Consider the following 25493-nt stretch of genomic DNA (forward strand, 5'->3'; position numbering starts at 1 on the left):
GAGGTGTTACTACTTCCTGATGTGGTCCTTAACTATTCGGGTCCACCTGTGGTTTGTCTATTCTTCGTTGTCTCTAGGCCTAGGATAGTCATGGCTTGCTCTAGCTCTGTGCAGTAGTGAGTTCTGTTGTGGTGGTCAAAGGCCAGTCTGAAGAGAAATGTCCATCTCTATCATACATTGTCCTGACGCAGTTTGTTGGTGACTGGACAAAACTGCTGTCAGCGTCGCTGGGGAGATGTCTTGGAATAGAGTACAGGAGAATCCTTGATATGCCACTTTGTCGACTTTTCTTGCTGCTTGTACGATTGCCTCTCATTTTAAAGGAGTACAGCTTGGCTAATATGTTCCTTGGTCTTTGATTATCTCCCGAAGGTGGCTTCCCTACTCTGTGCACTCGGTCTATTTTGATTTTGATTGCATTGGTGCCCAGCACTTTATTGAAAAGACCAATCATGAATGCTCCCAAATCTGATCCCTCCGCACCTTCTTCCAGATTTCGGATTTGGATGTTGTCCCTTCGGACCTGTTTCTTCATCCTTCTTTGGTTGGCGGTTACCAGTCGCGTCTGTGGGGCCAAACTAATTAGACCACTTGTTTTGAAGATTCTTTGGCGGCATAGGGAAGATCTCTGCCCTCACTACCGTTGATAAGAGGCCTCTGTTCATTCTTTCGCTTGGTCTGTTGTATCAGAGGAGGAGATTGGGAGGGCTGCTGCTGTGATGGACGCACCTTCCGTGAAGCTGGAGCTTTAGAGTCGATGCTACCCTTGTCCCTCGCTTTGGCTGTATGTGTGATCTGTGGAGTATCCCCCCCCATGGCACATGTGACACCATGTTCCACTGGGAAGGCCTGGCGTACTTGTTCAGGAGTTGTACCTCAAATTTCCATACCTTCAACGCGGTTCAGGCATTGGTGTTCTATTCTGTGTCTTTTTGTAATGGGTTCTTTCTTTCTTTAGCCCCCTCTCAGGGACTGAATGTGTCAATAACTGTGGTTTCCCCTCGAGCCTAGTCTTCTCTGCAGAACCTCCACTGCTAGGTGATATCTATAAGTGTCTGCCCGCTGTCCCGCCAACCACCATTTTGAGGTCAGGCGGGCCGCATGTATCTCTGCCACCAATTCCTGTCACACAACCCGGGCCCCTGACGTCGCCGCTAGCTGGCAGAAGTCCCTCCGTCGCTTCATCTGCTCCGCTGATGAGTTTCGCAGTGCGGCTGTGCAAGGACTCGTGCCGGCGAAGCTTTTTATGGTACCTCTGGCGCCTAGATATCCCCTTGCCATCACCGAAACATGGCCGTATTTCATAGGTGTCGCATCTCGCTGCACCGTCTGGATGTTCGTTCCCCGCCTGTTGAGCCTTCCCGCCTCGGAACGCTATCTCTGTGCTTCGCGGGCCCCGGCCCCGGCCACGCCCTGTCGTATCACGATGTTGTTCCGTCCCAAAGTTGGCCAGGGATGTTGCATGTGTTCCCCTGATTTCTGCGCAGTTCGTTACAGCATCATTTGTGTGCTTGAAGCGCTGAATGTCTCAACTCTACGTCCTCTTGGCCATTTTGGTTAGTCACGCCACCTGGACTGCAACTTTTAATGCTAAGTAGTAAGCTCAGCCTTTGTTAATGACCAGTTTGTTTCATGGTATTGGGAATTCCATTCTTTGTTCGGCATAGGCAGGTAGAACATTTCCGTAGGGTAAATTACGATGTTGTAATGTATACTAAACTATCAAACCCTACCTGACTAGAGGACCACCACCTGAAAAAGTAAAGTTTTAAGTTTTCCTTTAAATAATAGAAGCTAGTAATGCCACGTAATTGAGGAAGAAATTACTTCAGCAGTTTTTCCCAAGGATAGTGAGACTCCTGAAACCCTTCATCCAAAAATTGTATCCTATTAGTTGGGATAGGTTTTTCATTTGACTGAAGTGCCAATATAGAGTTGCAGTAATGGTCTGTTTTAAATGTTTCTGGATCAGGTCTTGCATACATTTAAAGATGAAATGTAATATTTTTTAATTGTGTTCTGGCTTCTGAGAGGAACATTTGCAGGGCATGCCAATAAAACTTAAGCTTGCCTCTTAAAAATGCTCTCCTTTTTTGGGGCCCAAAAATATATTGGATGCTCATGTTTTTGGGATAGCTATAATTCAGCTGTTTTCTTTTTAGAGATTACTGAGTGGAGGGCAATGGAAGGTCTTTCTAGAATAAAGGATTTGAGGAATTTGTGGGATCAGTGCCATAATGCTTCTTTACCATGCGAGATGTAACATCATTGTAGTGATAGCGGACTTGACTTGGGAAACAATAGCAATTACATTTTCTAGGTAAAAACTTGGCTCTTAAAGGTTTAGGTGAAATTAACTTCTTAAATAGGTATGTAGGTGGCAATTCTGCACTCTGGCTCACGTATGTTCAGGGCTGAATGTGGTTTTACCCCATTGAGGTGCTTTCAACTTTGAATTCTACCATCATGTTGTATGGTACAATTTGTAAGGCAGATCATTAAGTACCTCTACTTCCACATTGACTAGTCCACTTCGATCATTATCTGAGTGTATTTATCATAAGGTTAACAAAAAGTGTCAACTCCTCATGTGGTCCATCAGAGAGTAGGTTAGAGAGCCCACTGGCTGGGTGGAGAAGTTTTGGCACATTTTCACATTTTAGTTTATACAACATAAAAAAGAGATGTCTAACTCAGTTGATCTGTGGTTATGGGCAGAGGTTGTTTTATTGTGCCAATTTGCTTCTATTATAATCTAATCTTATGCAAATCTTTTGATTCTCGTGTTTTCATTAAAGGTATTAGTTTGCCCAACTACTGGTCAAATGTTTACATATTGTTTGATGGGTACACAGTCTTTTTTTTTTTTACTTCATCATGATTTGCTGAGGCTTTTCAAGAGTAAGAAAACAGCTCTTAACCTCTTCAGTGCCCATGACGAGATAGTCTCGTCATGGAGCACGGTTGCGCTGTGCCCATGACGAGACTATCTCGTCATGAACCCCACCCACTAGTGCAACGCCCGGCACAGGAGGGGGAAAGGGCGTGGCACTGATGGGGTTAATTGCACAAATTAACACAAAACAAACAAAGACCAGTGGCTATGCCCTTTGCAAATGCACATCTATTTCGAATATTTTTCAGGAAAGATTTCAAATTAACAAATAATGCGTTGTGGTGCTCACAATGTAATATACCCACTAGCCACTTGGAGGGTGTACACTCTAGGGAGAAAACTTACTATAGAGATAATCATTTACATACACAGATATCGAGGCACACAAAAAGTAGTCCATACAGTATGCAGGTTAGTAACCATAAAAATTATTCGAGGTAGTCCAATTTGAGTTTTCTTTCTTTTACTCTCCAGTCTTGTCAAATCGGTAAAACACACTGGCAGCCGACATGTTTTGTCCTATGGACCTTTTCAAGGCCAAATGAATGGGAAGAAAAAACGAGCCAGGAGGATCGAAAGCAACAAGTACCAGACACAACTAGACTTCGTACCATGTAGTTCGGAAAATAATCTTATGTGCTAGCGCACTGAGTACCTATTGTAATCCCCGCTTCCCTTCCAATAACGGAATCCATGACATGTACGTAAACCGTTCGTAACCAAGGCAGTATTTAGGTTCGACCCAAACGCTTGAGCTGGGACACGACCTATGCGTGGCCTTGATAAGCCTGTAATTCACCTAGATGCGAGAGCAAGTTCTTCCCGATCTACCTCTGTAGAAGTATCCTATTTACCACAAGGAATCACTCTAGTCCGATAGGAACGAGATCCATAATGCACATAACCAAATGTAGATTGAGCATTAATCCCAATGGATCCTCTTCATGGTGGTTCAGGAGTTTAATTTACAGATCCCTAACCCAGCAACACCTTTTTCATTGCATCAAAACTGAGAATCTCTGCATTTGGGGGGAAAATGTCTGTGGCAGGGATCCATGAAGCCAGTCCACTCACAATGGTAGTCCCTAATTAAGATTTTAATCTTAAAAATGTACTGTAAATTCTTCCCATCATTCTGGTCTTACACCTAATCAGTCGTACTTCTGTCCCTCCTTCTCAAATGGTTGGAAATGCCGTTAGCCACAGGACGAGAAAAGTTTTAACAAAATGAACCTTTAACGTTGAAAAGCGGAACTCCAGCATGAGAATAGCTTGGCTATGTCCGAGCTTTGCTCTCTATCCAGGCATGACTGGGCCAATCCTAGTTATTTCCCCATTTTATAAGGAGTGTTTTTCTTCATTTCTAAATGTTTTCTTTGCCTACATCTGCTAATGGCTCTCTAAACAAGGTTTTAAGCAATGTATTTAATGCAAAGGGTACCGTATGGTACTAGAATAAACATTTTTCATACCTTTTCCATATATGTAACAGTTTTGCAGTTTATAAGTCAAGTCAGATGTGAGGGGAATATTGGATACCACTATCAAAGTCATAATAGATACTGGCTAGTTTATCAAACTTAGGGCCAAATTCTCAAAAATAGAAAAAGTTTACCTAATTGCTTTTCTCCCTTCCACCGAGCGAAAGTTGGTTCAAGTGTTCATGGACAACATGTCTACAAATAGGGTGGGTGGGGTCTTGAACCCTTTGTCAGGAGGCCCGGTGTCTCTGGGCATAGCTGGAACAGCAGGGCATATCCCTGGTGGTTCAATACCTGGTACGTTTTCTGAATGCCAGGGCGGACAAACTCAGCCATTGATGCCTAGCAGATCACAAATGGTGTCTCCATCCAGAGGTGGCACAAGGTCTCTTTCAGAAGTGGAAAGAGCCTTTGTTAGATATGTTCCCCTCAGTCAAGCACACGCAATATCAGCAATTTGGCATGCTGGAGTTTCCAAGGCGGCACTCGCCCAGCGGTGCCCTTTATCTTGAGTGGAGCTCAGGCCTCCTGTAGGCCTTTCGGCCAATACCACACCTGTCCAGAGTGCTCAAGAAGATCCGAAGCAACCGGGCCCAAGTCATTCTTGTTTCTCTGCACTGGGCACGGAGAGTCTGGTATCCCGAGCTTCTCCAACATAATCAATCCTCCAATCGGACTTCCCCTTCGGGAGGATCTTTTGTCACAGCAGCAGGGTGGGTTTCTCCCCCCAAAACTTGTCAACTCGACGCTGCCTTGCGTGGAGGTTGAGTAGCGGCGGTTGACAGCATTTAACCTGCCTCCTAAAGTCTGTGATGTGATTTTGGCAGCCAAGCATCCCTCAACCATGACTGTGTATGCCTTCCGGTGGAAGAAATTTGTGAAATATTGTAGAGGTAGGTTTAGTGACCCTCTTTCTGCTACACTCTCTCAAGTTCCTCTCTTTAATTTGCCCCTTGCACAGCAGGGCTCTGCTCTGGGCACTCTTAAAGGCTATCTTTCGGCCTTGTCTGCCTTCTTGAAACTGCCAGACCAACCCTCTTTATTTGAATCCCCTATTGTGAACACATTTCTTAAGGGGCTTGCCCCATTCATCATGACTCAGTGGGACCTTAATTTGGTTCTCACCTTCCTGATCTACACTCCTTTCGAACCTCTGCACAACTGCCCCCAACAGCTGCTTTCCATTAAAACCGCCTTTTTAGTGGAAATAACTTCTGCCAGGAGATTGAGTAAATTGCAGGCTCTTTCATCGAACGTTGCAACATGGTTTTCCAGTCCTTAACATTTGTCAGGCAGGAACGTGGGTGTCACTGCACATGTTCACAGAGATGCCCTTTTTGGCTACTCTGTCCTGCAGGACTTCCTGGTCTAAACGTGCCCGCAGACCCTCCTCTGGGGATGGTATTGCTTGGCTATCCTAAGGTAAGGAATCTGCAGCTGGATGTCCCTATCAGATGGACAGGTTACTTACCTTTGGTAATGTCTTATCTGTTAGAGACATAATCTTGCCACAGATTTCCTACCGATCCTCCCCGCACTGCGGACAGGTTTTTAGGGTCATGGCTGATTCCTTTCAGGGCCCTAGTTCTAAACACAACACTCTCAGTGCACTTCATGGCTCCGCACTCCTGGCTTGGAAAGTCGTGACAGGTAACTGACGTCAGCACACAGAGGTGGTGCCTATTTGGGTAACGTGGACTGACACTACAAGTCTACCCTGAAAACCTTATGTGGTACATCTTATTGTGGAAGTTTCTCCTGTACCTCAGATTAGGGTTCCATGCCAAACCCATGTTTTGGTCAAGGTGTTATTTTGAAACCTGAATATGCAGGTGTTAGCAGCAGGTATTTTTTACATATACTGAGAGAAAATAATTACTGGCCTTTCTTTTAATTGGGTACCTGAATTACCTGTACCTACTACAAATGTGTAATCAAATTATTCAATATCTGCTGACGAGGAAAATGTTAGCCAAAATTCTCTGGTCATTGATTCATCGTAGCTGGAATATCTTAGTTAAGCAATCCATTATGTCTAAATCGTTTTTAGATTTGTTGTCCCGGCGGATTTTTTTTTTTTTTATAATCCTCAATATTTTACTAAATATCTCCCAAACCACAAGATACGGATATTCTGTTGATGCTGCTTGTTCCAGAGCTTAGTTCTCTAAACAAGGTCTCTTTGCATCTCAACAAACGTACATTTTAGTGATGTCTCAGACTATACAGAATTTGAATTAAGTAGCCGCTTCTAAACCAATGGTACATCAGAAATGTGGTGTTTCTTTAGTGTTTTTACATGTCTGTCCCCATACAGTGTTGTAAAGCTGTACTGTGCATCCTGTAGAATGTGATGGCATGCAATGTGATTGTGCCCCTGTAATGTGTTTTTTGTGGACTCGACAACAGTTGCCTGCGGGGAATAGTACAGAATTGGTTTGAGACTTGAAGAGTTTTTGAAGAACTGCCTTAAAGTGATAAGCTGATTGGAGAAGTCATGAAAGGACTGATTCTCCTCACTAAGCAGACACCATAGCCAAGGGACACAGTAACATTATACTAGCTTTTCAGGAAGGAAAGTTCACGCAAGGTAGAACCTGTGTATTTGATTAGTCATACTTGTAGAGCTGTTTGAGTGACTTGTGTAACCTGTATGGAAAAAGTGCAAATAACTGCTCAGGGTGGGACTCATAAGATGCTCTGTACACGAAGGAAGGGCTTGTGGGCTAGATACCTCTTCAGGGCATACCTTATAATACATTTGCACAGAACTGGAGGGAAGGGTACAACCTTTTCTATTGATGTAGCAGTGCATCACAGGCCTGCAAGGGCCTTATAGTTATTCAGTAATATGTTCATGCATATTGTTTCATTGTATTTCAGCACTTCTTTCCTTACAGGTGCCTCCATGCAGTGCATGATGCAACCCTGCTCTAGGTCTCGGTATCATTGAGTGTGCTTAGCACAGCATGTCATCTTGTTCAGTGCTGGTTAGGGTAACTACACCAGCCAGTTTAACTAGCCCTAATTCCCTGGAGACGTGAATCGGTTTGAGCGGGTTGCAGATTTTCTTATGTCAGCCTCCATTCTCCTTCAAGTCTCTTCCTTATAATCTTTGCACTTTCTTCTTATTAACAATTTATATTCCATTAGCAGGATTCTATATATCAACAGAGCCCATGCATCTTTCCTAATTAATATTTTCTTTAAGTTCTTCGGTCATTGGGTTTTCATAATCTTGCATTTTCTGTCAAACCATGAATTGACTAACTGCTCTTTTCGAGGTTGAATGGGCTTTTTGATTTTTAATGTGTTATTTTATAACAGGTGAGATTGTGAATCCACAATTGCATGTGTTATAGCATAACACATTAAAAATCAAAACCATGGAGCGAGAGACATGATTCAGACACAGAATTTGCTTAATACTCCCATGTCCACCAGTCACATTCACAACTGGATTACATGCTTTTGAGTAATGTCCAAGACACTATTGACTGCAATTGCCCCGATTTCGGTGTCTATTCATTACTTGGCAGAAAAGAGACGGTGTATGTAAAGGAGATTATATACAGCGTAGGTAACCTCTTGATAGCAGAAGGGAAATTAGCTCAATTTAAAACATTTTTTACAAATCATTTTATTTAAGAGGTAAACCACCCATTATCAGAACAGCAACAATATCAGACCGGAATGCCTCCCCGCTGAACCTGAGCACATAGGGAGACATTAGAGGCATTGATTTGGTTGTACATAGTGAAGGTTGCAATAAAGCCCCAGACTTGGACAAGTTTACAGGACTGTTTTCTAAAAGCTTTGCCATTAAGCTATCTCCGAAGCTGATGGATTTACTTAACTATTGTGCCAAATATAAAACTATTACAAGGACAGTGTGGAAAGCTGTCACAGTAGTTATCCCTAAGCCACGGAAGGATACACAATATTGAGCTTCGTGTAAACCTATCTTCTGCCTAAATGTGTCTGTGAAGTTATTTACTAAATTATTAGCCATTGGTTAAATGTAGTGCTTCTTTACCTGGACCACTAAAATCAGACCAAATCTGTTTAACCGAGACTGGTACACGATTATCCAAGGAGTGATCTACTTGGTAAAGAAGGCAAGGAAAATATGCATTCTGGCCATTATGCTGTCTTTAGATGCAGAAAAGGTTTTCGACCCCGTGGACTGGGCTTTTTTTTTGTTGCAAGTTACCCAGTGGTCTTTGGTACTAAGTTTATTGACATGATGTTTTCTAACCATCCCCATCATAGAGCACAGATAACACTGAATAGACACCTCAGTACTAGAGTTGTACCACTTCCAATGGACAAAGAACCATATAAAATATATTTGTATTAAAATCACTTCTAAGATAACCGGTATCTTTAGGGCGAATTACCTTCAGTTGTTGGCTGAAATAAGGAGAGATCAGAAATCCTGAAAAGAGCTGTACATTTCCTGGAGTAGAATAAATGCTATCAAAATGAATGTTCTTCCTCTGTTTCTCTACTTGTTCCAGGCACTGCTGATAATGGTGGATTAGGCATTTCTGATACAAGGGCAGAATCAGATCTTGAAATGTATTTGGAATAACATCAAACCCAGGCTGTCCTAAAAACTTCTATGCCAACCTAGAGCAAAGGGCGGCGTGGTCTTACCTAAACCTTTTTCTTTATTATGCTGCTGCCTAGAGGAAAATTGTAGTAAAATGGTCTCGGTCATAATAGGACAAATTTTGGGCATACATGGTCCAGTGCTAAACAGTGTTGACCCCTCTGGGTTCTAATGTGGGTTGGGAAGAGAGGTGCACCTCCCTCTTGCACATTCATGTGCACCCCATTTTTGTACCACGCTTCAGGTTATGGATAAAATAGTGGTGCAAAGGCAACTTACAATCTTCTCCTCCCCCTCTACCCCTTTTAATGGTGAATTTACACTAGCAGCAAGAGCCCCCCTTGCAGCGAAATTGGTGTGGAGGGGTATAGAATGTCCTCCGATTTGTGCCAGGTTTCACGTGGACCAATCTGGGAGCATTAGGTATGCTCAAATTGGACATTGGGTCTCCCAACCTAGAATCAAACAAGTAGCCCTAACAAATGATACCCTGTTTGAAACAATATTTCCCAAGTTAATTGGTATCACGGGTGTTTCACCTCCGCTGTATCCACAGCTAATAGTATCTGAGGATGGATACAACTAGAGGCATATGCTGGATTGGGTGAGGATGCTAGGAAGACACATTCACCAAGACAGTGGGAGTATCTGGGGAGGGATATTGGGGTATAGGGAAGGATGACTACCGTACCCCGGGCATTGAAGCAGGCTCAAGTTATTACCCTCTTGAAAAAAAAATCCCTTGACCCTACTCAGTTTCTTAACTAGAGTGGCGGATAGACATGTTAACAAACTTCTAGATGAGTTCTCAGAAACCAGTGAAATTTCAGACATTTCCCAAAACATCTTCAGTACTCTTCATAGCTCAGAATCTGATCTCTTGTCTGTCACTGTGACGCTTCACAGAGTGGTGGATGAAGTGGGCTCTGCTGTCCTCATTCAGTTAAATTTGAGTGCCGCCTTCAACTCAGTCTCCCATAAGGTGCTTTTACAGTGCCTTCATGACATAGGCATACGTGGCAAAGCGATGTCCTGGTTCAATTCCTTCCTTAGTCACTGTTCTTTCCAGGTCGTCTCACCCCCCTCTCTCCCCACCCTCTCATCATCTCACAGGCCTTTGGGACATGGGGTTCCTCATTGAGCCCCACGCTGTTTTACCTATGTGTTTGAACTTTGGCAGAGCAAAATAGATATGGGCATGACTGCACTTAGTCTTGAGAACAAGTAACCACTCTGTGGGCACTTGTTTTGGTCTTCTGAGAAAACTGAAACCTATTATTGGTCTATTCCAACCCCATATATTTACCAGATGATTATTCAATCCCACATTCTATCCCACCTAGACTACTGGAACATCCTCTATTTAGGTTGTAAATAAATCTATCCTAAAGAGGTTACAGTCGATCTAAAACTCAGTGGCCAGATTGCTGTTTTCTCCCCTGGAGTTTTGATTTTTCGAATCTTCTTCGCAAGCTCCATTTGCTTCCATTGGAGGGGTGAATTCAATTTAAAGCTCACAGCAGGGCACATAGGATCATGAAGGCTTGAGGTGCTCCCATCCTTTCTGATCTTATGCAACCTTATCTCCCAACCAAAGCACTTCGCTGAACCGAGCTAAATCTGGCAGTAATTTCCCAGTTCCACAGGAAACGTCCAGGTGGCTGCTCTTTTCGAGTTTTGTCTCAGGCCCTTTGGAACAGTTTGCCTCTCGAGCCAATAAATATCCAGAATTATTTTGATTTCGGAAAAAAACTAAAAATCTAGCTTTTCTTCTATTAAGAGGTTCTGATCTCTTTTGTTGCTCGTTTGATATGGTAGTCTAGTCCGGTGGTCTGCCCTGGAAAGCCCAGTTACTGGGACAGCTACGCACTTTTTAAATTTAATTAACATCGCATATTTATGGCTGCTCAGCCTCCGTCAAGAATAGAGAAACACACAATAAGCTTTTGTTTGCAGTTATAAACTAATTCATGTCCATCATATGTTCCCTAGAGTCACTCCAGATTGTTGGATGGGTGTGAATGCATAGGAGACACTTGGAATATTTGGTGGGTTTAGCACAAAATTACAGAATTTTTGGTGGAACTGGCCATCCTTATTCACAGCCCTGGGCTTTCCAGTTCTTATCAAACCTGATAAAATGCTCCTGAGTCTCAGACTGGAAAACCGTGAAGGTTCTACTAAACAAGGAAGGTATGTGGCTTTGCAATGTTTAGAAGCAGGGAAGCTCACCTTCACTTTTAATTTGGAAAAAAAAAGTGGGATGCGCCACGGATATCCCAATGATATCAGACTTTGGACTATTCTCCTTATGGGTAATGTTGGAGTCATGCTTATGCATTTTTTGGGAATGTGGCAACCTCTGTTATACGTTTTATGTCGTGGTGAGCTAAATATGTTAGGTTGGCCAAGGTGGAGGCCCATCAACTTATTTAAGTGAAAGAGTTATGCTTCATTTGGAAAAGATATTGGAATAAAACACACCGCACAACAAACAGATGTATTTAATGTTCGGGCCCCCTCGATCATGATGGAAGAGGTAGGGTGGAGAAACTCAGTTAATGGATTTTCTTTTCAGGTTCGTGATCTTTAATGATTGTGTAAGTGGTTGCGTGTATAATTGATCCAGTGACTACTAACAGCATGATCTGTGTAGCACATCTGCCTTTGATTTTATGATGCATCATTTTCATGTGCAGTAAAAATAGACAGTTGACAAGAAAAATTAAAAACCAGCTGCCATGTGCACAGGTGTGTGATTCATAACTGTTTGCATTCTGTTCCTGTTCCAATAAAGGACACTTTCTCAACAGAATGTAATCACCTTGACATGTTATACTATACCGTTCCTAGGGGTCTTCAGAGTGTGTGTGTGTGTGTGTGTGTGTACCGGACAGTAGTTTTTAAATGGGTGTTAGCAGGCATCCACCCACTAGACACCGCAGATGTTTCTAGGTCGAGCCTGGGCAGCGCATGCATTGTTCTGCGAGGCATGCTGTATTGAGGTAGGGACTCAAAGCTCCGCCCACATTTTTCATTTACTTGTATCATTGTCCACTGTAAACTGCAGCTGCTCATTGGTCAAAAGGCTTGTGTAACCTCCCATTGTGACACCCCTTGTTATGTTTGTTGTTGCTGGGTAGGCTTTAATTACAGCCTCCGAGCGCTATTTTCTCAAATAGCTTTGTCCTGCCTGCTGGCAAGACAAGCTCTCTCTCCTAACGCTTTTTTTATTTTTTATATCACGGATTTGCTATGCAATTTATCGGATTTAAAAACAACACATAAATAAAAGGCATTGTCATTTACAATAGCTCTTATAAATGCAAGACCTATTGCATTGCAAATGCTTGTTTTGATAAGGACAGCTTTCATGGGGAGTGACTGCAGTATTTGCGCCTTGGATCGGCCAACACGCTGGGAACCTACCAACCCAGGATATTTCTGAAAGCTAGAGAGCCAGGAGAATTTATGGCAATTTGGGTTACTTGACTGCTGGATGATTGTGCTGCTCCGAATGCCCTGAAAATGTCAACGTACAGGTAAAATAATTTGGTTTTTTTTGTGATGGAAAACTTCAGGACTCCCAGCAAAAGTCCGACCATCACATCTGATGAAAACTATACCCAAATGGTGCACTGTCCCTAGGGCAAAGGACGGGAGCAGGTCAAAAGCTTTGACCAATAAAAGACCACATAAACACCTCATTGACTTCACGCAGTCAGTTTTGACCTGTTCCTGTCTGTTACTATAGGCATACCCACACATCTAAGATATTGTTTTATCAATAGAAGTGTCAGAAGACTGATGTATTGAAATCCCCTCACAAAGGTGAAAAAGAAGTTGCTTTAAGAATAAAATTGCTTGGGACAAACACGTCTGGAGATTACTCTGGGAACTCACTATTGCATGGATTGAGTGAAAGGAGCATTCCAATAGGTCGTAATAATGGGCAGCATGTATTTCAGGAACACGTGTCACCATTACATTAATACAGGCTCTCACCAACATGAATATTGTACTTTCGATGTTCTTTTACCAACACCTGTAAGTAAGGCTGTTAATGGATAGTACTTGAGCATCAACTCCTTTCACTGGGGCATCTTTGCTAGTAATAGACCGTACCTTCACTTCTGCAGAGTTACTACTCCTTTATTGAGACTATAGAGCCACTTGTCTGCACGATTGCTGCACCTTCAAGAGGACTGTTACAGCACGGCCTTGCTGGAAATTTTTGTTTAGTGAATCGGTATCCTGGCCGTGATGTTTTGGTTTATAACTTCCTGTTCGATATGCATTGCAGACAGCCTTCTCTTTAAAGACCAAACTGCTTATATTCATATGTGGTACTCATTCAAGATCATTTGTTGGAGTCTGTCTAGTAAACACATTCTCTCATCATTCCCACTAAGTGTCCAGGCCCCTGCATTGAGCAATGCCCCCTGCAGCCATAGTATTAGGGGATCATTTCGTTTTTCCTCTGTAGTAATGATATTGTGCAGGTGGAAACGATTACTATTTCCCCATCTAAGACACTTCTGGCGTGTCACTGCCTCTGATCACTAAGCCTTCTTTGCCTGGAAGCTGAGCACCAGTCAGGCTCTGTCAAAAAAGGTGCTGCTCCATATGTAGCTTCTCCTCTCTGCTGACAGCTGTGCCTCCGTATGCACCTCTTCTCCATGGTACTCCCTGGTCTATAATGCTGTCCTGCATAGAGCAGTACTGCTGGACAGCGTTCATATCCCCGTACGAAAAGAGCACCTTTCAATAAAGTCTGTACAAGAATGTCTATCTTTAAATTGTTATGTTTTGAGAAAAAAAAACTGAACTTTGAAATGTTTAAATCAATGAAAATATTTTGCTAACCACCCTGCCCAGGAGTTTTTTTTTAGTTTATCAATTTGAGACCACTTATTTTTGGGAAAATTATCTTTTCAGAGAACTTTGTGTACAGTTAAATTCTTGTAGATGCCCCATAGACGGGATTCCATTTTCTCGTGTAGATGTTAATAGATAAATCTAGAAAAGTTAGCGTAAATGTTGTAGGAAGGATCCAGTCTGCTGAAAGGTTTGGATGCTCTTTACCAGTAGATCTGGAGCACAGTTTAGTGCAATAAATGGTTTTGACTGTAGTAGACTCTTCACGCCTAAGACTTTTGCTGGGATCTTAGTGTAGCCGCCCAGGATTTGGTGTGTACCTTTGCTGGGAGTAGGTAGACAGTGGACTTCCTTGTGCATGCTTTTTGAAGTTAAATGCTATTGTTTGATTTTGTAGAACTGTGTGTAGCTCTGTCTCAGACTTTAATTGTGGGTGCCTCTAATTAGTGTTGGGCTTCCTTGTTTTGTTGTCCAGGGGTACCGCTTTACAAACTGCAGAGAGCCAAAGAGGGACCTTGGAAACCTCCAGAGTCTTTAAGCCAGGCGCCAACTCAGGTCAGTTTTTTTCTCTTCCACATGTTCAACAAGTGCATACTGTATTCAGCTTTGGTCCCTTTCATATGAGGAGCCTATTGGCCCTTCTTTCTGCATTAAAACCATGCATACATTGCACCACAGTTTATTATTGCCCTATAATGAAGCTATTGTCTGGACTTCACATTTCTTGCCCAGGCCTACCAAGTACGGTGGGTTATTCCAATGTCTTTCACGTGCCAACCATATAATAAAATACAGACATTTCAGAAATGGATTTTAAACAATCAAAACTGTCAACTGAATGTTAAAAAAAAGTAAGAAGTGTGATGTGTGTGCAGATCAAAATCTGCATAGTTGTTTGCCAGGGCCAAGTATAACCAAAAGCGTGTTTACAGTTCGCAGACTCCATCCAGATCTGGATGCCATTGTGCAGGTCTTCTCATTTCCCAGCACTGCATTTCTATTCCTAATTTACAACCTTTCCCAACACTGCTCTTCTCTTCTGCGTTTCATGCCTTTTTTCTAGTCCTGATTTTCTGTTCCTCTTTTCCTACCTTCCCAGCACTGCCTTTCTGTTTTGCATGTTATGCCTTCCTTACTGCTTTTCCCCACATTTACTACCTCCCCCTGCACTGTCTTTCTCAAAGTCGTTTCCTACCTTCCCCGGCACTGGTTTTCTCTTCTGTATTTCCTGCCTTCTTTACCACTGCTTTTTGCTTTTACGTGACCTGACTTCTTTAGCACCGCGTTTCTCTCCCTCATGTCCTGCCTTTTCCAGCACTGTTTTCTTCTTCTGCGTTTCCTACCTTGCACAGGGTTGCTTTCCATTATTCATGTTCACAAAAGCTGGTTAGTTACTTCCGAACATGTTTACTGGTTGTTGTAATCTTAATAAAATAAGTAGTTATAGGTCAATACTTTTCTCATTCCATTGCTTTTGAAATTCTACTACTTTGTTTCCACTAGCTTTTTTCTCAGATCATAGTATGTTAATTTTATTGTTCCAAGCACTCCATTTGCTCCATGTCCCCTAAGCCCAAACATCAGTTACTCATGCCAAAGGTCCTGGTAGTCCTTTCTTCAGTTTACTGTCCCTCCGTGATAAGTGTTCCCTTCCAATAAGTCAACTTTGTTGCCTTAAAATCCTATAACCTTTCTACCTGTTTGGTTGGTACATATTATTTTCTATAGACCATTACTGACTAAAAGTGTCGGCCCAGTGTGTTTTCACTGTTTCTAATTCCTGAGGTCCTCTAGAAGTTAAACTTGAAGCTAACAGTCTACTATTGTTGAAAGTCTGCAAGCAGCCATCGCTCCTCTTCCTCATGGTGTCTATATTCATAGAAGGACTATTCCTGCTAATTTTTATGTTGCTAAGCTGTTTCTTTTCATCAAAACCACTATATTGCAATTTTATACCAGTAACTTCATTATGAACAACTGAAGCAGCTTTTTCTTTCCTCTCTGCTGGTTCGGTCTCTCTAAAATAGCCAGCCTTACAGGATATGTGTCACATTGCCCGGCTCTGCATAATAATTTATATCCTCGTATAAAATTATTTTACTTGGATCCCCCTTAACCTCTCCCCTTACCTGTGTAGCCATACTTAGAGTAACTGTAAAACAAACACCTGGTTATTCGTCCCCTTGTTTTGAACCTTTGGACTGATGTATACTATCTAAATTGTGGTTACTCGCAAACATTTTCCCATGGGTCAAAAAGCATGTTCTGTGGTGTGACCTACGGCTGCATTGATGCCAGCAGGGTGGGGCTGGGCGCTGAGAGGGTAGAAAGGTTGGATGCAGGTGATTTTTGAGGGTTTTATTCCTACTGCCCCCTAAATGAAATCTCTAGTCTCTAGAAGAGTACTAGATTTGATAAATCTGTGTTATGCTGTAAGTGAGTCAGTATCTCTCTCACCCTGGGGTAAGGCTCCACTGCTTGCTATCAAGACCTTTGGGGAGCCAAGTACACAAAGGAAGTATCTTGATTATTGAATTGGAATTAACAAGAATCTTTGGCCTCTCAATTTCCTTATACCTGGAGTCTCTCATCTGTAAACATTAGAGTTCATAGAAACAGGCTATGTTAAGGTAGCAAGTGCTGTAAAAAGTCCATGACAAAGACTCCCAACAAGTTGTGCAATTCACTGATGTAGCCAGACACAAACACACAACCTATACTGCTAGACATGAAACAGTGGAAATGTTTTAGCCATGTCACTGAGACTTCACAATTAATTGTGGCTTCTGCACTTTACCAAAATATGCTGGTTGTGAAATTTGTATTTAATGTTTGGGCAGATTCCACAGCAAAGGGGCACATCTTTGGCGAGAGCAGCCCCAGAGTCACACTATCAAACCACTCACCCCCCAGCTGCTGTGTAATGAGCAAAACCTTTTATTTTTTTTATTAATTTCGGCCTCTATTTTTTACACAAATTGTGTCTCCTAGGTAAACACTTTTTGAACATAATTTATTTGCTCCTTTTTTTTAAGGGGGGTAGGAAAAACTAAAATCAAGCTAAACACTACTAATAAATAAGTGATAAGAAAACAAAACAGGGCTGTAACCTAACATTCATTTTTGTTACCCATGAAGGAGAGGCCACCCAGTCTCATGGCCCACTTAATAAATTATGGTGCTCTGAGAAAGTTATGAATCTTGAAACACGAATCCCTGCACTGTGGTGTTGGTACTGCTGTTTGATAGTCAAATCATATACTTCATATCCCTTTGTCCCCTTGATTGCAATTATGTGATAGAGATGGGTAAGCCACTGCAGGCTCAAGCCTTTGACCCAGGTGCTTGGCTGTGGTTCATGGCGAGGTTCTCTTGAATCCTCGGGCCTAAAACTTTCCTAGTCTTCAGGCTACCACCAAGTTCTAACCTTGTGTCAAGAATTAAAGATGAACATTAACTTTTGATAAAGAAAGGGAAACCGATATCCATCTAGTGACTGAATTGATGAATCCCGGCTTTCCCATGTGACCAAATGTGATCTTAGGTAACTGATATCACTCTTCCTCCTTTTTCTTCATGATCACACGAGTGCCTTCAAATACACACGTTCAGAATGTGCACTCTACTAAACCTCTTGTGTTTGATTTAATAAACTAAATGTTGTTCCACATCAAATGACAATCTAGAACACATAGAGGGTGCACATGGCAAACGACTTTCCTCCTGTTTCACTAATGACCTTGTGATCAGGGAGGTTGAAAAATATCACTTATGATAAAAGCCTTTTTAATGCAGTGATATAATCTGATGCACTAAGGTAAAACACATCCACATGTTAATGAAAAACACTTTTTTGAACAATGTTCTTCATATTTTAGGTGCTTGTTGCGCAAGGTGTTTAAAAATTGATGTGTTTCTAAAGATAAGTGCTGCAGGACACTTTCTTTGCTTTTTTCCTTTTACTACAGTTAACATTTAAAAAAATACTTGCCCTTTAACAGCTCTTTAAATGCCAATGCTAGGTAACGTAAACAGCAGCTCCAGGGTCTGCAAGTAAAGGTCAAGAGGGCCGCAAGCGGCACCCAGCCCTACTTTGAGGTTTTTCTGATCCACTTGATGTCAGAAAGGTAATTAACCCAGCACAGGGTGTAGCAGGGGAACTTTACTGTAATCTTAACTTTATTTAACGAAACTCATTGTCCACGTCGAACCCATTCGTGGTACATTAGGTAAATGTTTTTCATCAACATTGTAAAGTGGTACCGTCTGCTTTTTGGGCGTGGTGCAGTTGGTTTCCTGCAGTAAGCGCAAGGTCTAGCATGATGGAATCGATCTGTGGCTGCTCTGGCTCTTTAAGTACATTTTGTCCTTTGTATAGCATTGAGGCCATCCACTTTTTCTCCTGTTTAGGTCTTGCCTGACCCAGCGCATGCGCTGGTCTGGCGAGACTTATTGAGAGGGCTCGAAAAAGTGCTACCAGGCCAGCCTAGAGCTACAGTGCATGTGCGCGGGCGACGCCGCGCTTTACCGCGATTACCTTCACTTTCACGGCCGCTTTATTGTTTGATCGTGATCACTTTCACTTTTGCGGCCGCATGGCCGCTTGGCATAGCCAATAGGTGTCGCTTTTGGGACCTTATAAGTATTTAGTTATGCAACTGTTGCATGGCGAAACACTTATAAGGTCCCAAAGGCGAGGCCTATTGGCTATGCCAATGCTTGTTTTTTTTTCAATCTGAGTATTCCTATTTGAAAGATGGTCTGAATCTTGCAGACTCATGTCCGACAATCAGCCGCTCTTGACATGTCCGATATTTTTAATAGTAACTCAGTGACTCCTGAGGTATATAGAATGAGCTGGTTCTTCCGTACAATGCAATTGTAACATAATTCGGTTCTACAGCCACTGCTCTCTCTTTAGTTGGTTATTAAGATATTAACCACACGTCTACTTTCTTTCCTGATGTCTTGTTCACACCCTCAGTAAGAAAAAGTTGTACTCTGGTTTCTTTCTGCCACTTCTTTGCGGTAACATCTGACACACACTGTGGATTGGTGGCTCAGGCAAACCTCCAGCATAGTTGGGAGTGTTCCTAATGGTTCTGCACCGGTACCCCCTCCCCCCCACCTGCGAGCCTTGCTTGAGTGGTTATCGCAGCTTTTAAATTGAGATCGAATTGTGTAGGTCTCCGCAAATTCAAGCCGAGTTAATAATTATAAGCCAAACTATATTATTAGACCGTGGAAGACAGAGGTATTACAAATGCAGAATTGAAATATAAAGTGGATTCAACGGACTACCATTTACAATTGATGCTGCTGCAGGAGTGCATGAATTGTCCATCCCTCCTTGCTTGATGCTGGATACTACTCATCCCACAGTCTAAGTGAAGCAATCCTTCATTTTGGACCTTGGCTACTTAGAGATTTTGTGCTGCTGCTTCACTGGATACCACAATTTCTTTGAAATGGTCAAATGTTTTATGGGATTGTTAAAATTCGTTCCAGTATTTCAAGTTGACTTGTGGAGTGAACTGTTGCTAGAGGCAAGATTGCCGAGTGTCTTTTTCACATGCTGAGAAAACTGCAGAACAGTGCTCCAAGTTACCCCAATAATCCTAATATTTGTATTGAGTAGGGTGGCGGATGCAGCTACAGAGGAAAAAAGGTGGGGAGGGATTGAATGCAAAAGAAAGACCGATTGTCTTCACCCTTCCTACTTGTGTCATGAGGAAAGGAAAATAACACTCAGTGGGAACAGAGTTCAGTGGCATACGCATTTTATGCATGTGTTTCATACTCCTACTGCCAGTCAATCCTGGGCTATGCATGGAATTGCATGCTTGCCCAGACGGCAACCAGCTTTACAAGTCTATTTTATTTATCTATTTTTTGTAAATGGATAGATAATTATTCATGACTTCCATTGACAAACAGACAGATGAAGATACATTGTCCTGGTACAATACCGCTTTGGGGCTTCTGAATGAGGTCAAAAAGAAAACAGTAAGGGCATTAGTCCTTTAAGTGCAATGAAAATGGTGGTGACTAGGGTCTGTAAAAGCTACGTGGCCACAGAAGCATAACTAGGAATCCTTTCCAAGAGGTGTAGCCTATTATTAAGGGTGTGGCTTACAACATGTGAACAATAATCTCGTGCTTCTCACAGCATGGCCCTTCATGAGACTGTGAATAGAACATAACTATGGTATGTGAGATGGGGAGTGATTTGCGGAGTGTCTGTCACTTCTGTTCTTCATTTTCCATTGCTTAATGCTGCAGTCTTTCCTTCTGTTAGGCACATTTTTCTCTCCACATCTTTCTGAAATCCTCCATCTGCCCGTCTCACAAGCTTTCTTCTTCTTCGCGGCCTTTACTCTGCTTTTCTGCTGGTACTTCCTTGCATCATTTCTCCTTCACCAAGCCCTCTCTCGCACACACAATCTCTCTACCCACTTGTAAACATAGCATTTTGTTTTCTGTGGTGCTGACAAAATTCACGGCTGTATGTGCCTCGTTTGCACGCTTTCACACAAAATAGAAATTACAGTTGGCAAATATTTGACCATTGCTTGCTGCACTCTACAGGGAGGCTAAGAATTGAATGAGTATGTTGTCTGAACATCTTCATGACGCACGGACGGGTGCTTTGAGAAACTTGAACTGCTTCTCAGACTTGCCAAAGATCTCCCATCAGGGAACATCCAAAACCTGAATTCCCCCAGACAAAAAGCAAATAGTCTTTGAAAAGCTAGAGGAAGTAAAACGTGAAATGTAAACAGGAACGGCATCACTGACATGGATTACCTTATGGGTTTTACAGTCATTGTAGAGGACTGTTGTCCTTTTTGCTTGTAAAGATAGTTCAAAACCTAGGGCCCCATTGGGACCCTTTTCAAAGTCATTGTTTAATTGCCAACAGAATCTGCCCCACTTGAACCCCTGATGGGCATGAAGCAGGGAGAAACTGACGGCACCATGGAAAAGGGTAATCTTATGACTTTAGGTGACAAAGAATTAATCTTCTAAATGTTCTTTGTTCTAGTAAAGCAGGAAATAGCAAGGGACAATATTGATCATGATTTGGATTTTGTAAGATCGATAATTGTAAATTGCTTACAATGTTGCTCTGTAGAGTTCCACTGATCTTCAATAAGTTGAAATATTCGTTCGCTGTTCATTTGCACAAAAACACGCTGAGCACAATGGAAAGTGTGTTGCTACTCTACTTGGCTGAATGTCACCCGCATAATATCCAAACCTCGAAATGGATCCTGTTGGGAAATCAAAGGCAAATATGGCATTTGATTTCTGCACCAAATATGTATGCGAATTGAGTAAATGCTGCCTTTGTGGATATTGCATAGATTCTTAACCCAAAAAACAATCTGTAGTACCTTTCTGAATAATCTGAATTTGCTCTGTTAATTGAATCATCGGGGCAACCTACATCGTTAAGTGTGCCAGTACACAATAGACGTTTTAGCAGCTTAACCTTCAATTATTTTAAATAACTTTGCGCCTCTCTATTGGATAGGTTTACAGCCCGGACGTCCCTTTGACTCCACCCCTGTCGTCAAGTCTCCCAACCTACACACCTGTCAGCGAGCCCTCTGCTCAGTATGTCATGACGGGGAGTCTTCCTCTGCTTGGATGCATGGCAGGTTCAGCTGTAACGTCCGAGCCGGGGAACCTGACAGTAGCTTCCGAGCCAGGATCACAGTCAGCCTCCACAGGTGACGCTGAGGAGAAGACCACATTTCCGAAACCATCACTGGATAGAATCACACAAGAAGTAAGGGAGGTGCTTCTAGAGGGCATCATTTTAAAGTTGTTTAAAAGTACTAACGAAGTTGGACTTATCGATATCTGGTAGAAAAGTAAGCATTTATGAACAGGAAGTACCTGACTACCTTTACATTTTTCCTAATATAAAACCAATATATAAATCTACTTCCAAATATTTTTGCAGCTACTTAGGGTGTATTGAGGCAAGGTCGAGCGATGGCAGGTGAAGCAAGGCTTTTAGGGTGGGCGTGAAATTCATTTAATTGTTTTACACAATTCCCTTAAGATTTCCAATGGTAGCTGCAAGTAGGCGAGGAAGCAAAATTGTGTTGAGTGGTATAATTGCATGTTTTTTTCTTTTTAACAATGTTGGTGCAGATAGGCAGGATTATGAGTACATGCAAACACTACTTGGTAAGTTTGTATGAGTAGGTGAAAAAGCCATTTCAAAATTATTCCCCATAAATGTCAAAATTGAGTAATTGCTCCTTTTCAAGATGGTCTATTGTATGTCTGCAAATTATTATAATCCTTCTACAGCATGGATTACTGAATTCTACAGTGTCTTCTATTAGTGACACACAAGATGCATACAGAAGCTCAGTCCTTGTTACGTTATCAGTACTTGTAAGGCACATGTACACCAGACGATTCCTTTGTGCAGGGATAAGAGAACCACCGAATCTGGCATAAAATTGTGTAATAAGCCAGGTTTCTGTGTTGTCTGGATCTGGTATAACAGGGGGTCGACCTGATTTCCAATAGGAGGGAGTTCCAAATAGTAGGGGTGAGTACAGAGAAGCTGGAGCTACCCAATCATTTCTTCTTGAATGGAGGGATGGTGAGAAGGCTCAGGTGAATACGTTTCAGGTTACGAGAGGAGTGTACTTTTGAATGTGAGCTGAGATGAAAGCTGGGCTGCTGCCATACAGAGATATAAAGATAATGCAGCCAGTCTTGGATACAGCTTGCCATTTCACCGGCAGCCAGTGTAGTTGCCTCTTCAGGGGTGTCATGTGGCAGCTCCTAGGCTGACGGTAGATGAGCCTGGCTGCTTGGTTCTGAGACTATTTGAATCTTCAGTTGAATCCTTCAGGTATACCCAGGTAGATAGAATTTGTATAGTCAACCCTTGAGATGACTAATGCGATGACAACCTGGATAAGAGCTTCAAGAGTAAGAAATTTGCCAATTACAAGTTGCTAGCGGCCTGTAGGAGAAACCGGACGAGATCACATCCCCTACTTGAGGTTTAATAGACAAGGTCTTATCAATAAGGACTCCAAGGCTCTTGACTGAGCTATTCGGTTGTGGGGGACATGCCCCGGGTGGCTGGCCAAAATGTGGACTTCCATAGGTCATGCCTGCTACTGGTTATGACGATCTCAGTCTTATCAGAGTTTAATTTTAGTTGATTGCTGTTCAACCAATCGCGGATGAATAGCATCCTGTTTTGCAAAGTAGCTTTAGATTTAGGTGAATTAGTGATAGCTAAAAGTAATTGCATATTGTAGGCGTAATTGTAAATTCTAACCTTCCTCTTTTTCAAGGAGTACACTAGGGTATTTACAAATTGAACATGTGGGGTGAAAGAAGACCCCTGGGGCACTCAACAGGTAATTTGGACTTTGGGGAAGCGGAAAGAGAAAGACAAACCAATTGGACTCTGTCCTTCAAGAAAGATGTGACCCACTTGAGCGCTGTTCCCCGGGGTCCAGCAGTTCTTCCGACAGTCGATTAGAAGTTCGAGGTCGACCAAGTTGAAGGCTGCCGAGAGATCTAAGAGCACCAGCACCTGAATAGTACCCTGATCAGCTTCTTCCAGCTAGTCATCTATGACCGAGAGGCTGACCGCTTCAGTGGAGTGGGCTGGCTGAAAGCCTGCTTGATGGGAGGTCGAGAAAGTGAGTCTTCTTGAAGGAACATGAGCATCTAGCAACATGAGCTTCCAGAACCTTTGATAGATATGGTAGTAAGGATATGGGGTAGTAGTTCTTCATGACATGTGGATCTCCACCAGCTTTCTTCAATCGTGGGACTACTATCGCCTCCTTGAAGAGATTTGGCTCTGGTACTCATTAAGGAGAGCTAGTGCAGAGTCAGAGAAGCGTTAGAAGACTTTTTGCATACGGTAATTCAGTACTGAAAGGCCTCTTGGCCTATATGTTGCAGCAACTTTTCTGCTCTTTACAGAGTTGCATACCATCTCCGGCTTAGGTTTCCGCTTGGTGTTAAATTTTCAGTTATTTTTTAGCATAGAAGTAGAATAACAGGTGGGAAGACTGTTTCAGAGAGACACAGGTATGGTCAGACATTCTCCATGTAATTTTGCAGATACATTTTCAGCCCTCATGGAAGGTAGAAAACAGTTTGAAAGTAGAGGTTGTGTGTCAAGCCGTGTGGTGTAGGCTATGATAGAGTGGGAGTGGGAAGGAGACTGTACGGTGCCATTAATTCTGCCAGCGTTCCTGCTGAGAAGGTCAATTTGATAATTTCTGATTTATTAACAACCATATGTACTGTAAGTGTGAAAACAAGAAACCGGAGCAATAGTGTTGTCCTTAAAAATGTAATGTTCGAGGCATATGAGCTGCAGAATATATACTTGTACATAGATCGCCGTCTGGTGTTGGGCTCTGATGTATGCACTTTGTTGTTGTATTGTAAGACGTTCTTTGTAGTCACGAGATAGGTGACTCCTCCATAGGACGATAGTGCGCATGGGCATCGACTCCTCCTCAGATTGTTTTTTTCCGCCATCGGGTTCGGATATAAATTGCTGCGCTCCGGGTCGGTGTCGTACACCATCCCACTTCGACTCGCAATCCCTCACCACTCGACAGTATTATTTCGATTGCGTTCCCCTCCGACGCGCATCCAAAAATTCATTAAGAACTTCGATTCCAGTCGTCGACGCGGCCGTTGGGCCTATCTACGCCATCAGGTCCTGCAGTCAATTGAAAGAACTCAATTAAAAAAATTCCCCCTGTGTGGTGCTAAATTCCCACACACTGATCTCTACGAGGTCTGTAACCTTTGCCTCTCTCCAGAACACGAGGACAAAGACTGCGAGGCCTGTGCCTCCTTCAGATCAAAGAAGACCATACGTGATCCACGGCCCGACGTCACATAATTTCTCTATAAACTACCTCGGCGCTGGTCAACATCTTCGATGCAGGCCCGATGTCCCAGAAGAACAAGAACCGGAGGATGAAGACATCAGCGTCTCCGAGGCCGAAGAGTCTGATACCGAGGATCAGACCGTTACTCCAGGTCAACGGATCGTGTGTACCGAGATCAACACCCCTGCCCCATCTAAAACAAAAGATAAGGCTCAGGTCTACTTCCAGATAATAATTCAGATATCCCGCCCTCGGGCCCGGCTCCGAAGCCCAAAGAAAAGCCTTCAGGCAGCTCAGGACCAAGCCAGCCACGTACCGGTACCGAAAAACAATCTCCGGCACCGAAACAAAAGCCGAAAGCAAACACAGTACCACGCCCTGTTACATCGGCACCGAAGACGGCTACGACGCCGAGCCTTTCGGCACCAAAACATACAGAGGACAAGACTGAAACAAAAAAAACTCCATAAATCTTCGGAGCCGAAAAAGATTTCGGACTTGAAAACTCCACCAAAGCATAAGGAGACCCAGACCCCTACTAATGCTACAGAGACTAAACCAAAGCACCACTCGGAACCAAAATCGTCTGTGCCGAAAAAAGGCAATGGCTCCAAAGAACTGTTTCAACCAGATCCATCGGATCCGAAACAAAAAACACTACACATTGACCCTGTTACAGGTCATGTTACAACAATACCACCTAAAAAGAGGAA

General features: G+C 42.7%; 1 protein-coding gene across 5 annotated transcripts in view; it reads left to right on the top strand.

Moving 5' to 3' along the window:
* PHRF1 (PHD and ring finger domains 1) overlaps positions 1–25493 on the top strand; it is a 497237-nt gene that overhangs the window by 451702 nt on the left and 20042 nt on the right. For 4 of the 5 annotated variants that reach the window (XM_085644828.1, XM_085644830.1, XM_085644829.1 and 1 more), the window contains exons 15-16: positions 14346–14425; positions 21408–21665. In XM_085644828.1, the coding sequence (XP_085500954.1) occupies positions 14346–14425; positions 21408–21665 (338 nt within the window). The remainder of the gene's footprint in view (positions 1–14345; positions 14426–21407; positions 21666–25493) is intronic. The other variant, XM_085644832.1, reaches the window with a different exon arrangement.

The sequence above is a fragment of the Triturus cristatus genome, chromosome 3_1, assembly GCF_964204655.1.
Source record: "Triturus cristatus chromosome 3_1, aTriCri1.1, whole genome shotgun sequence".
Lineage (NCBI taxonomy): Eukaryota > Metazoa > Chordata > Amphibia > Caudata > Salamandridae > Triturus > Triturus cristatus.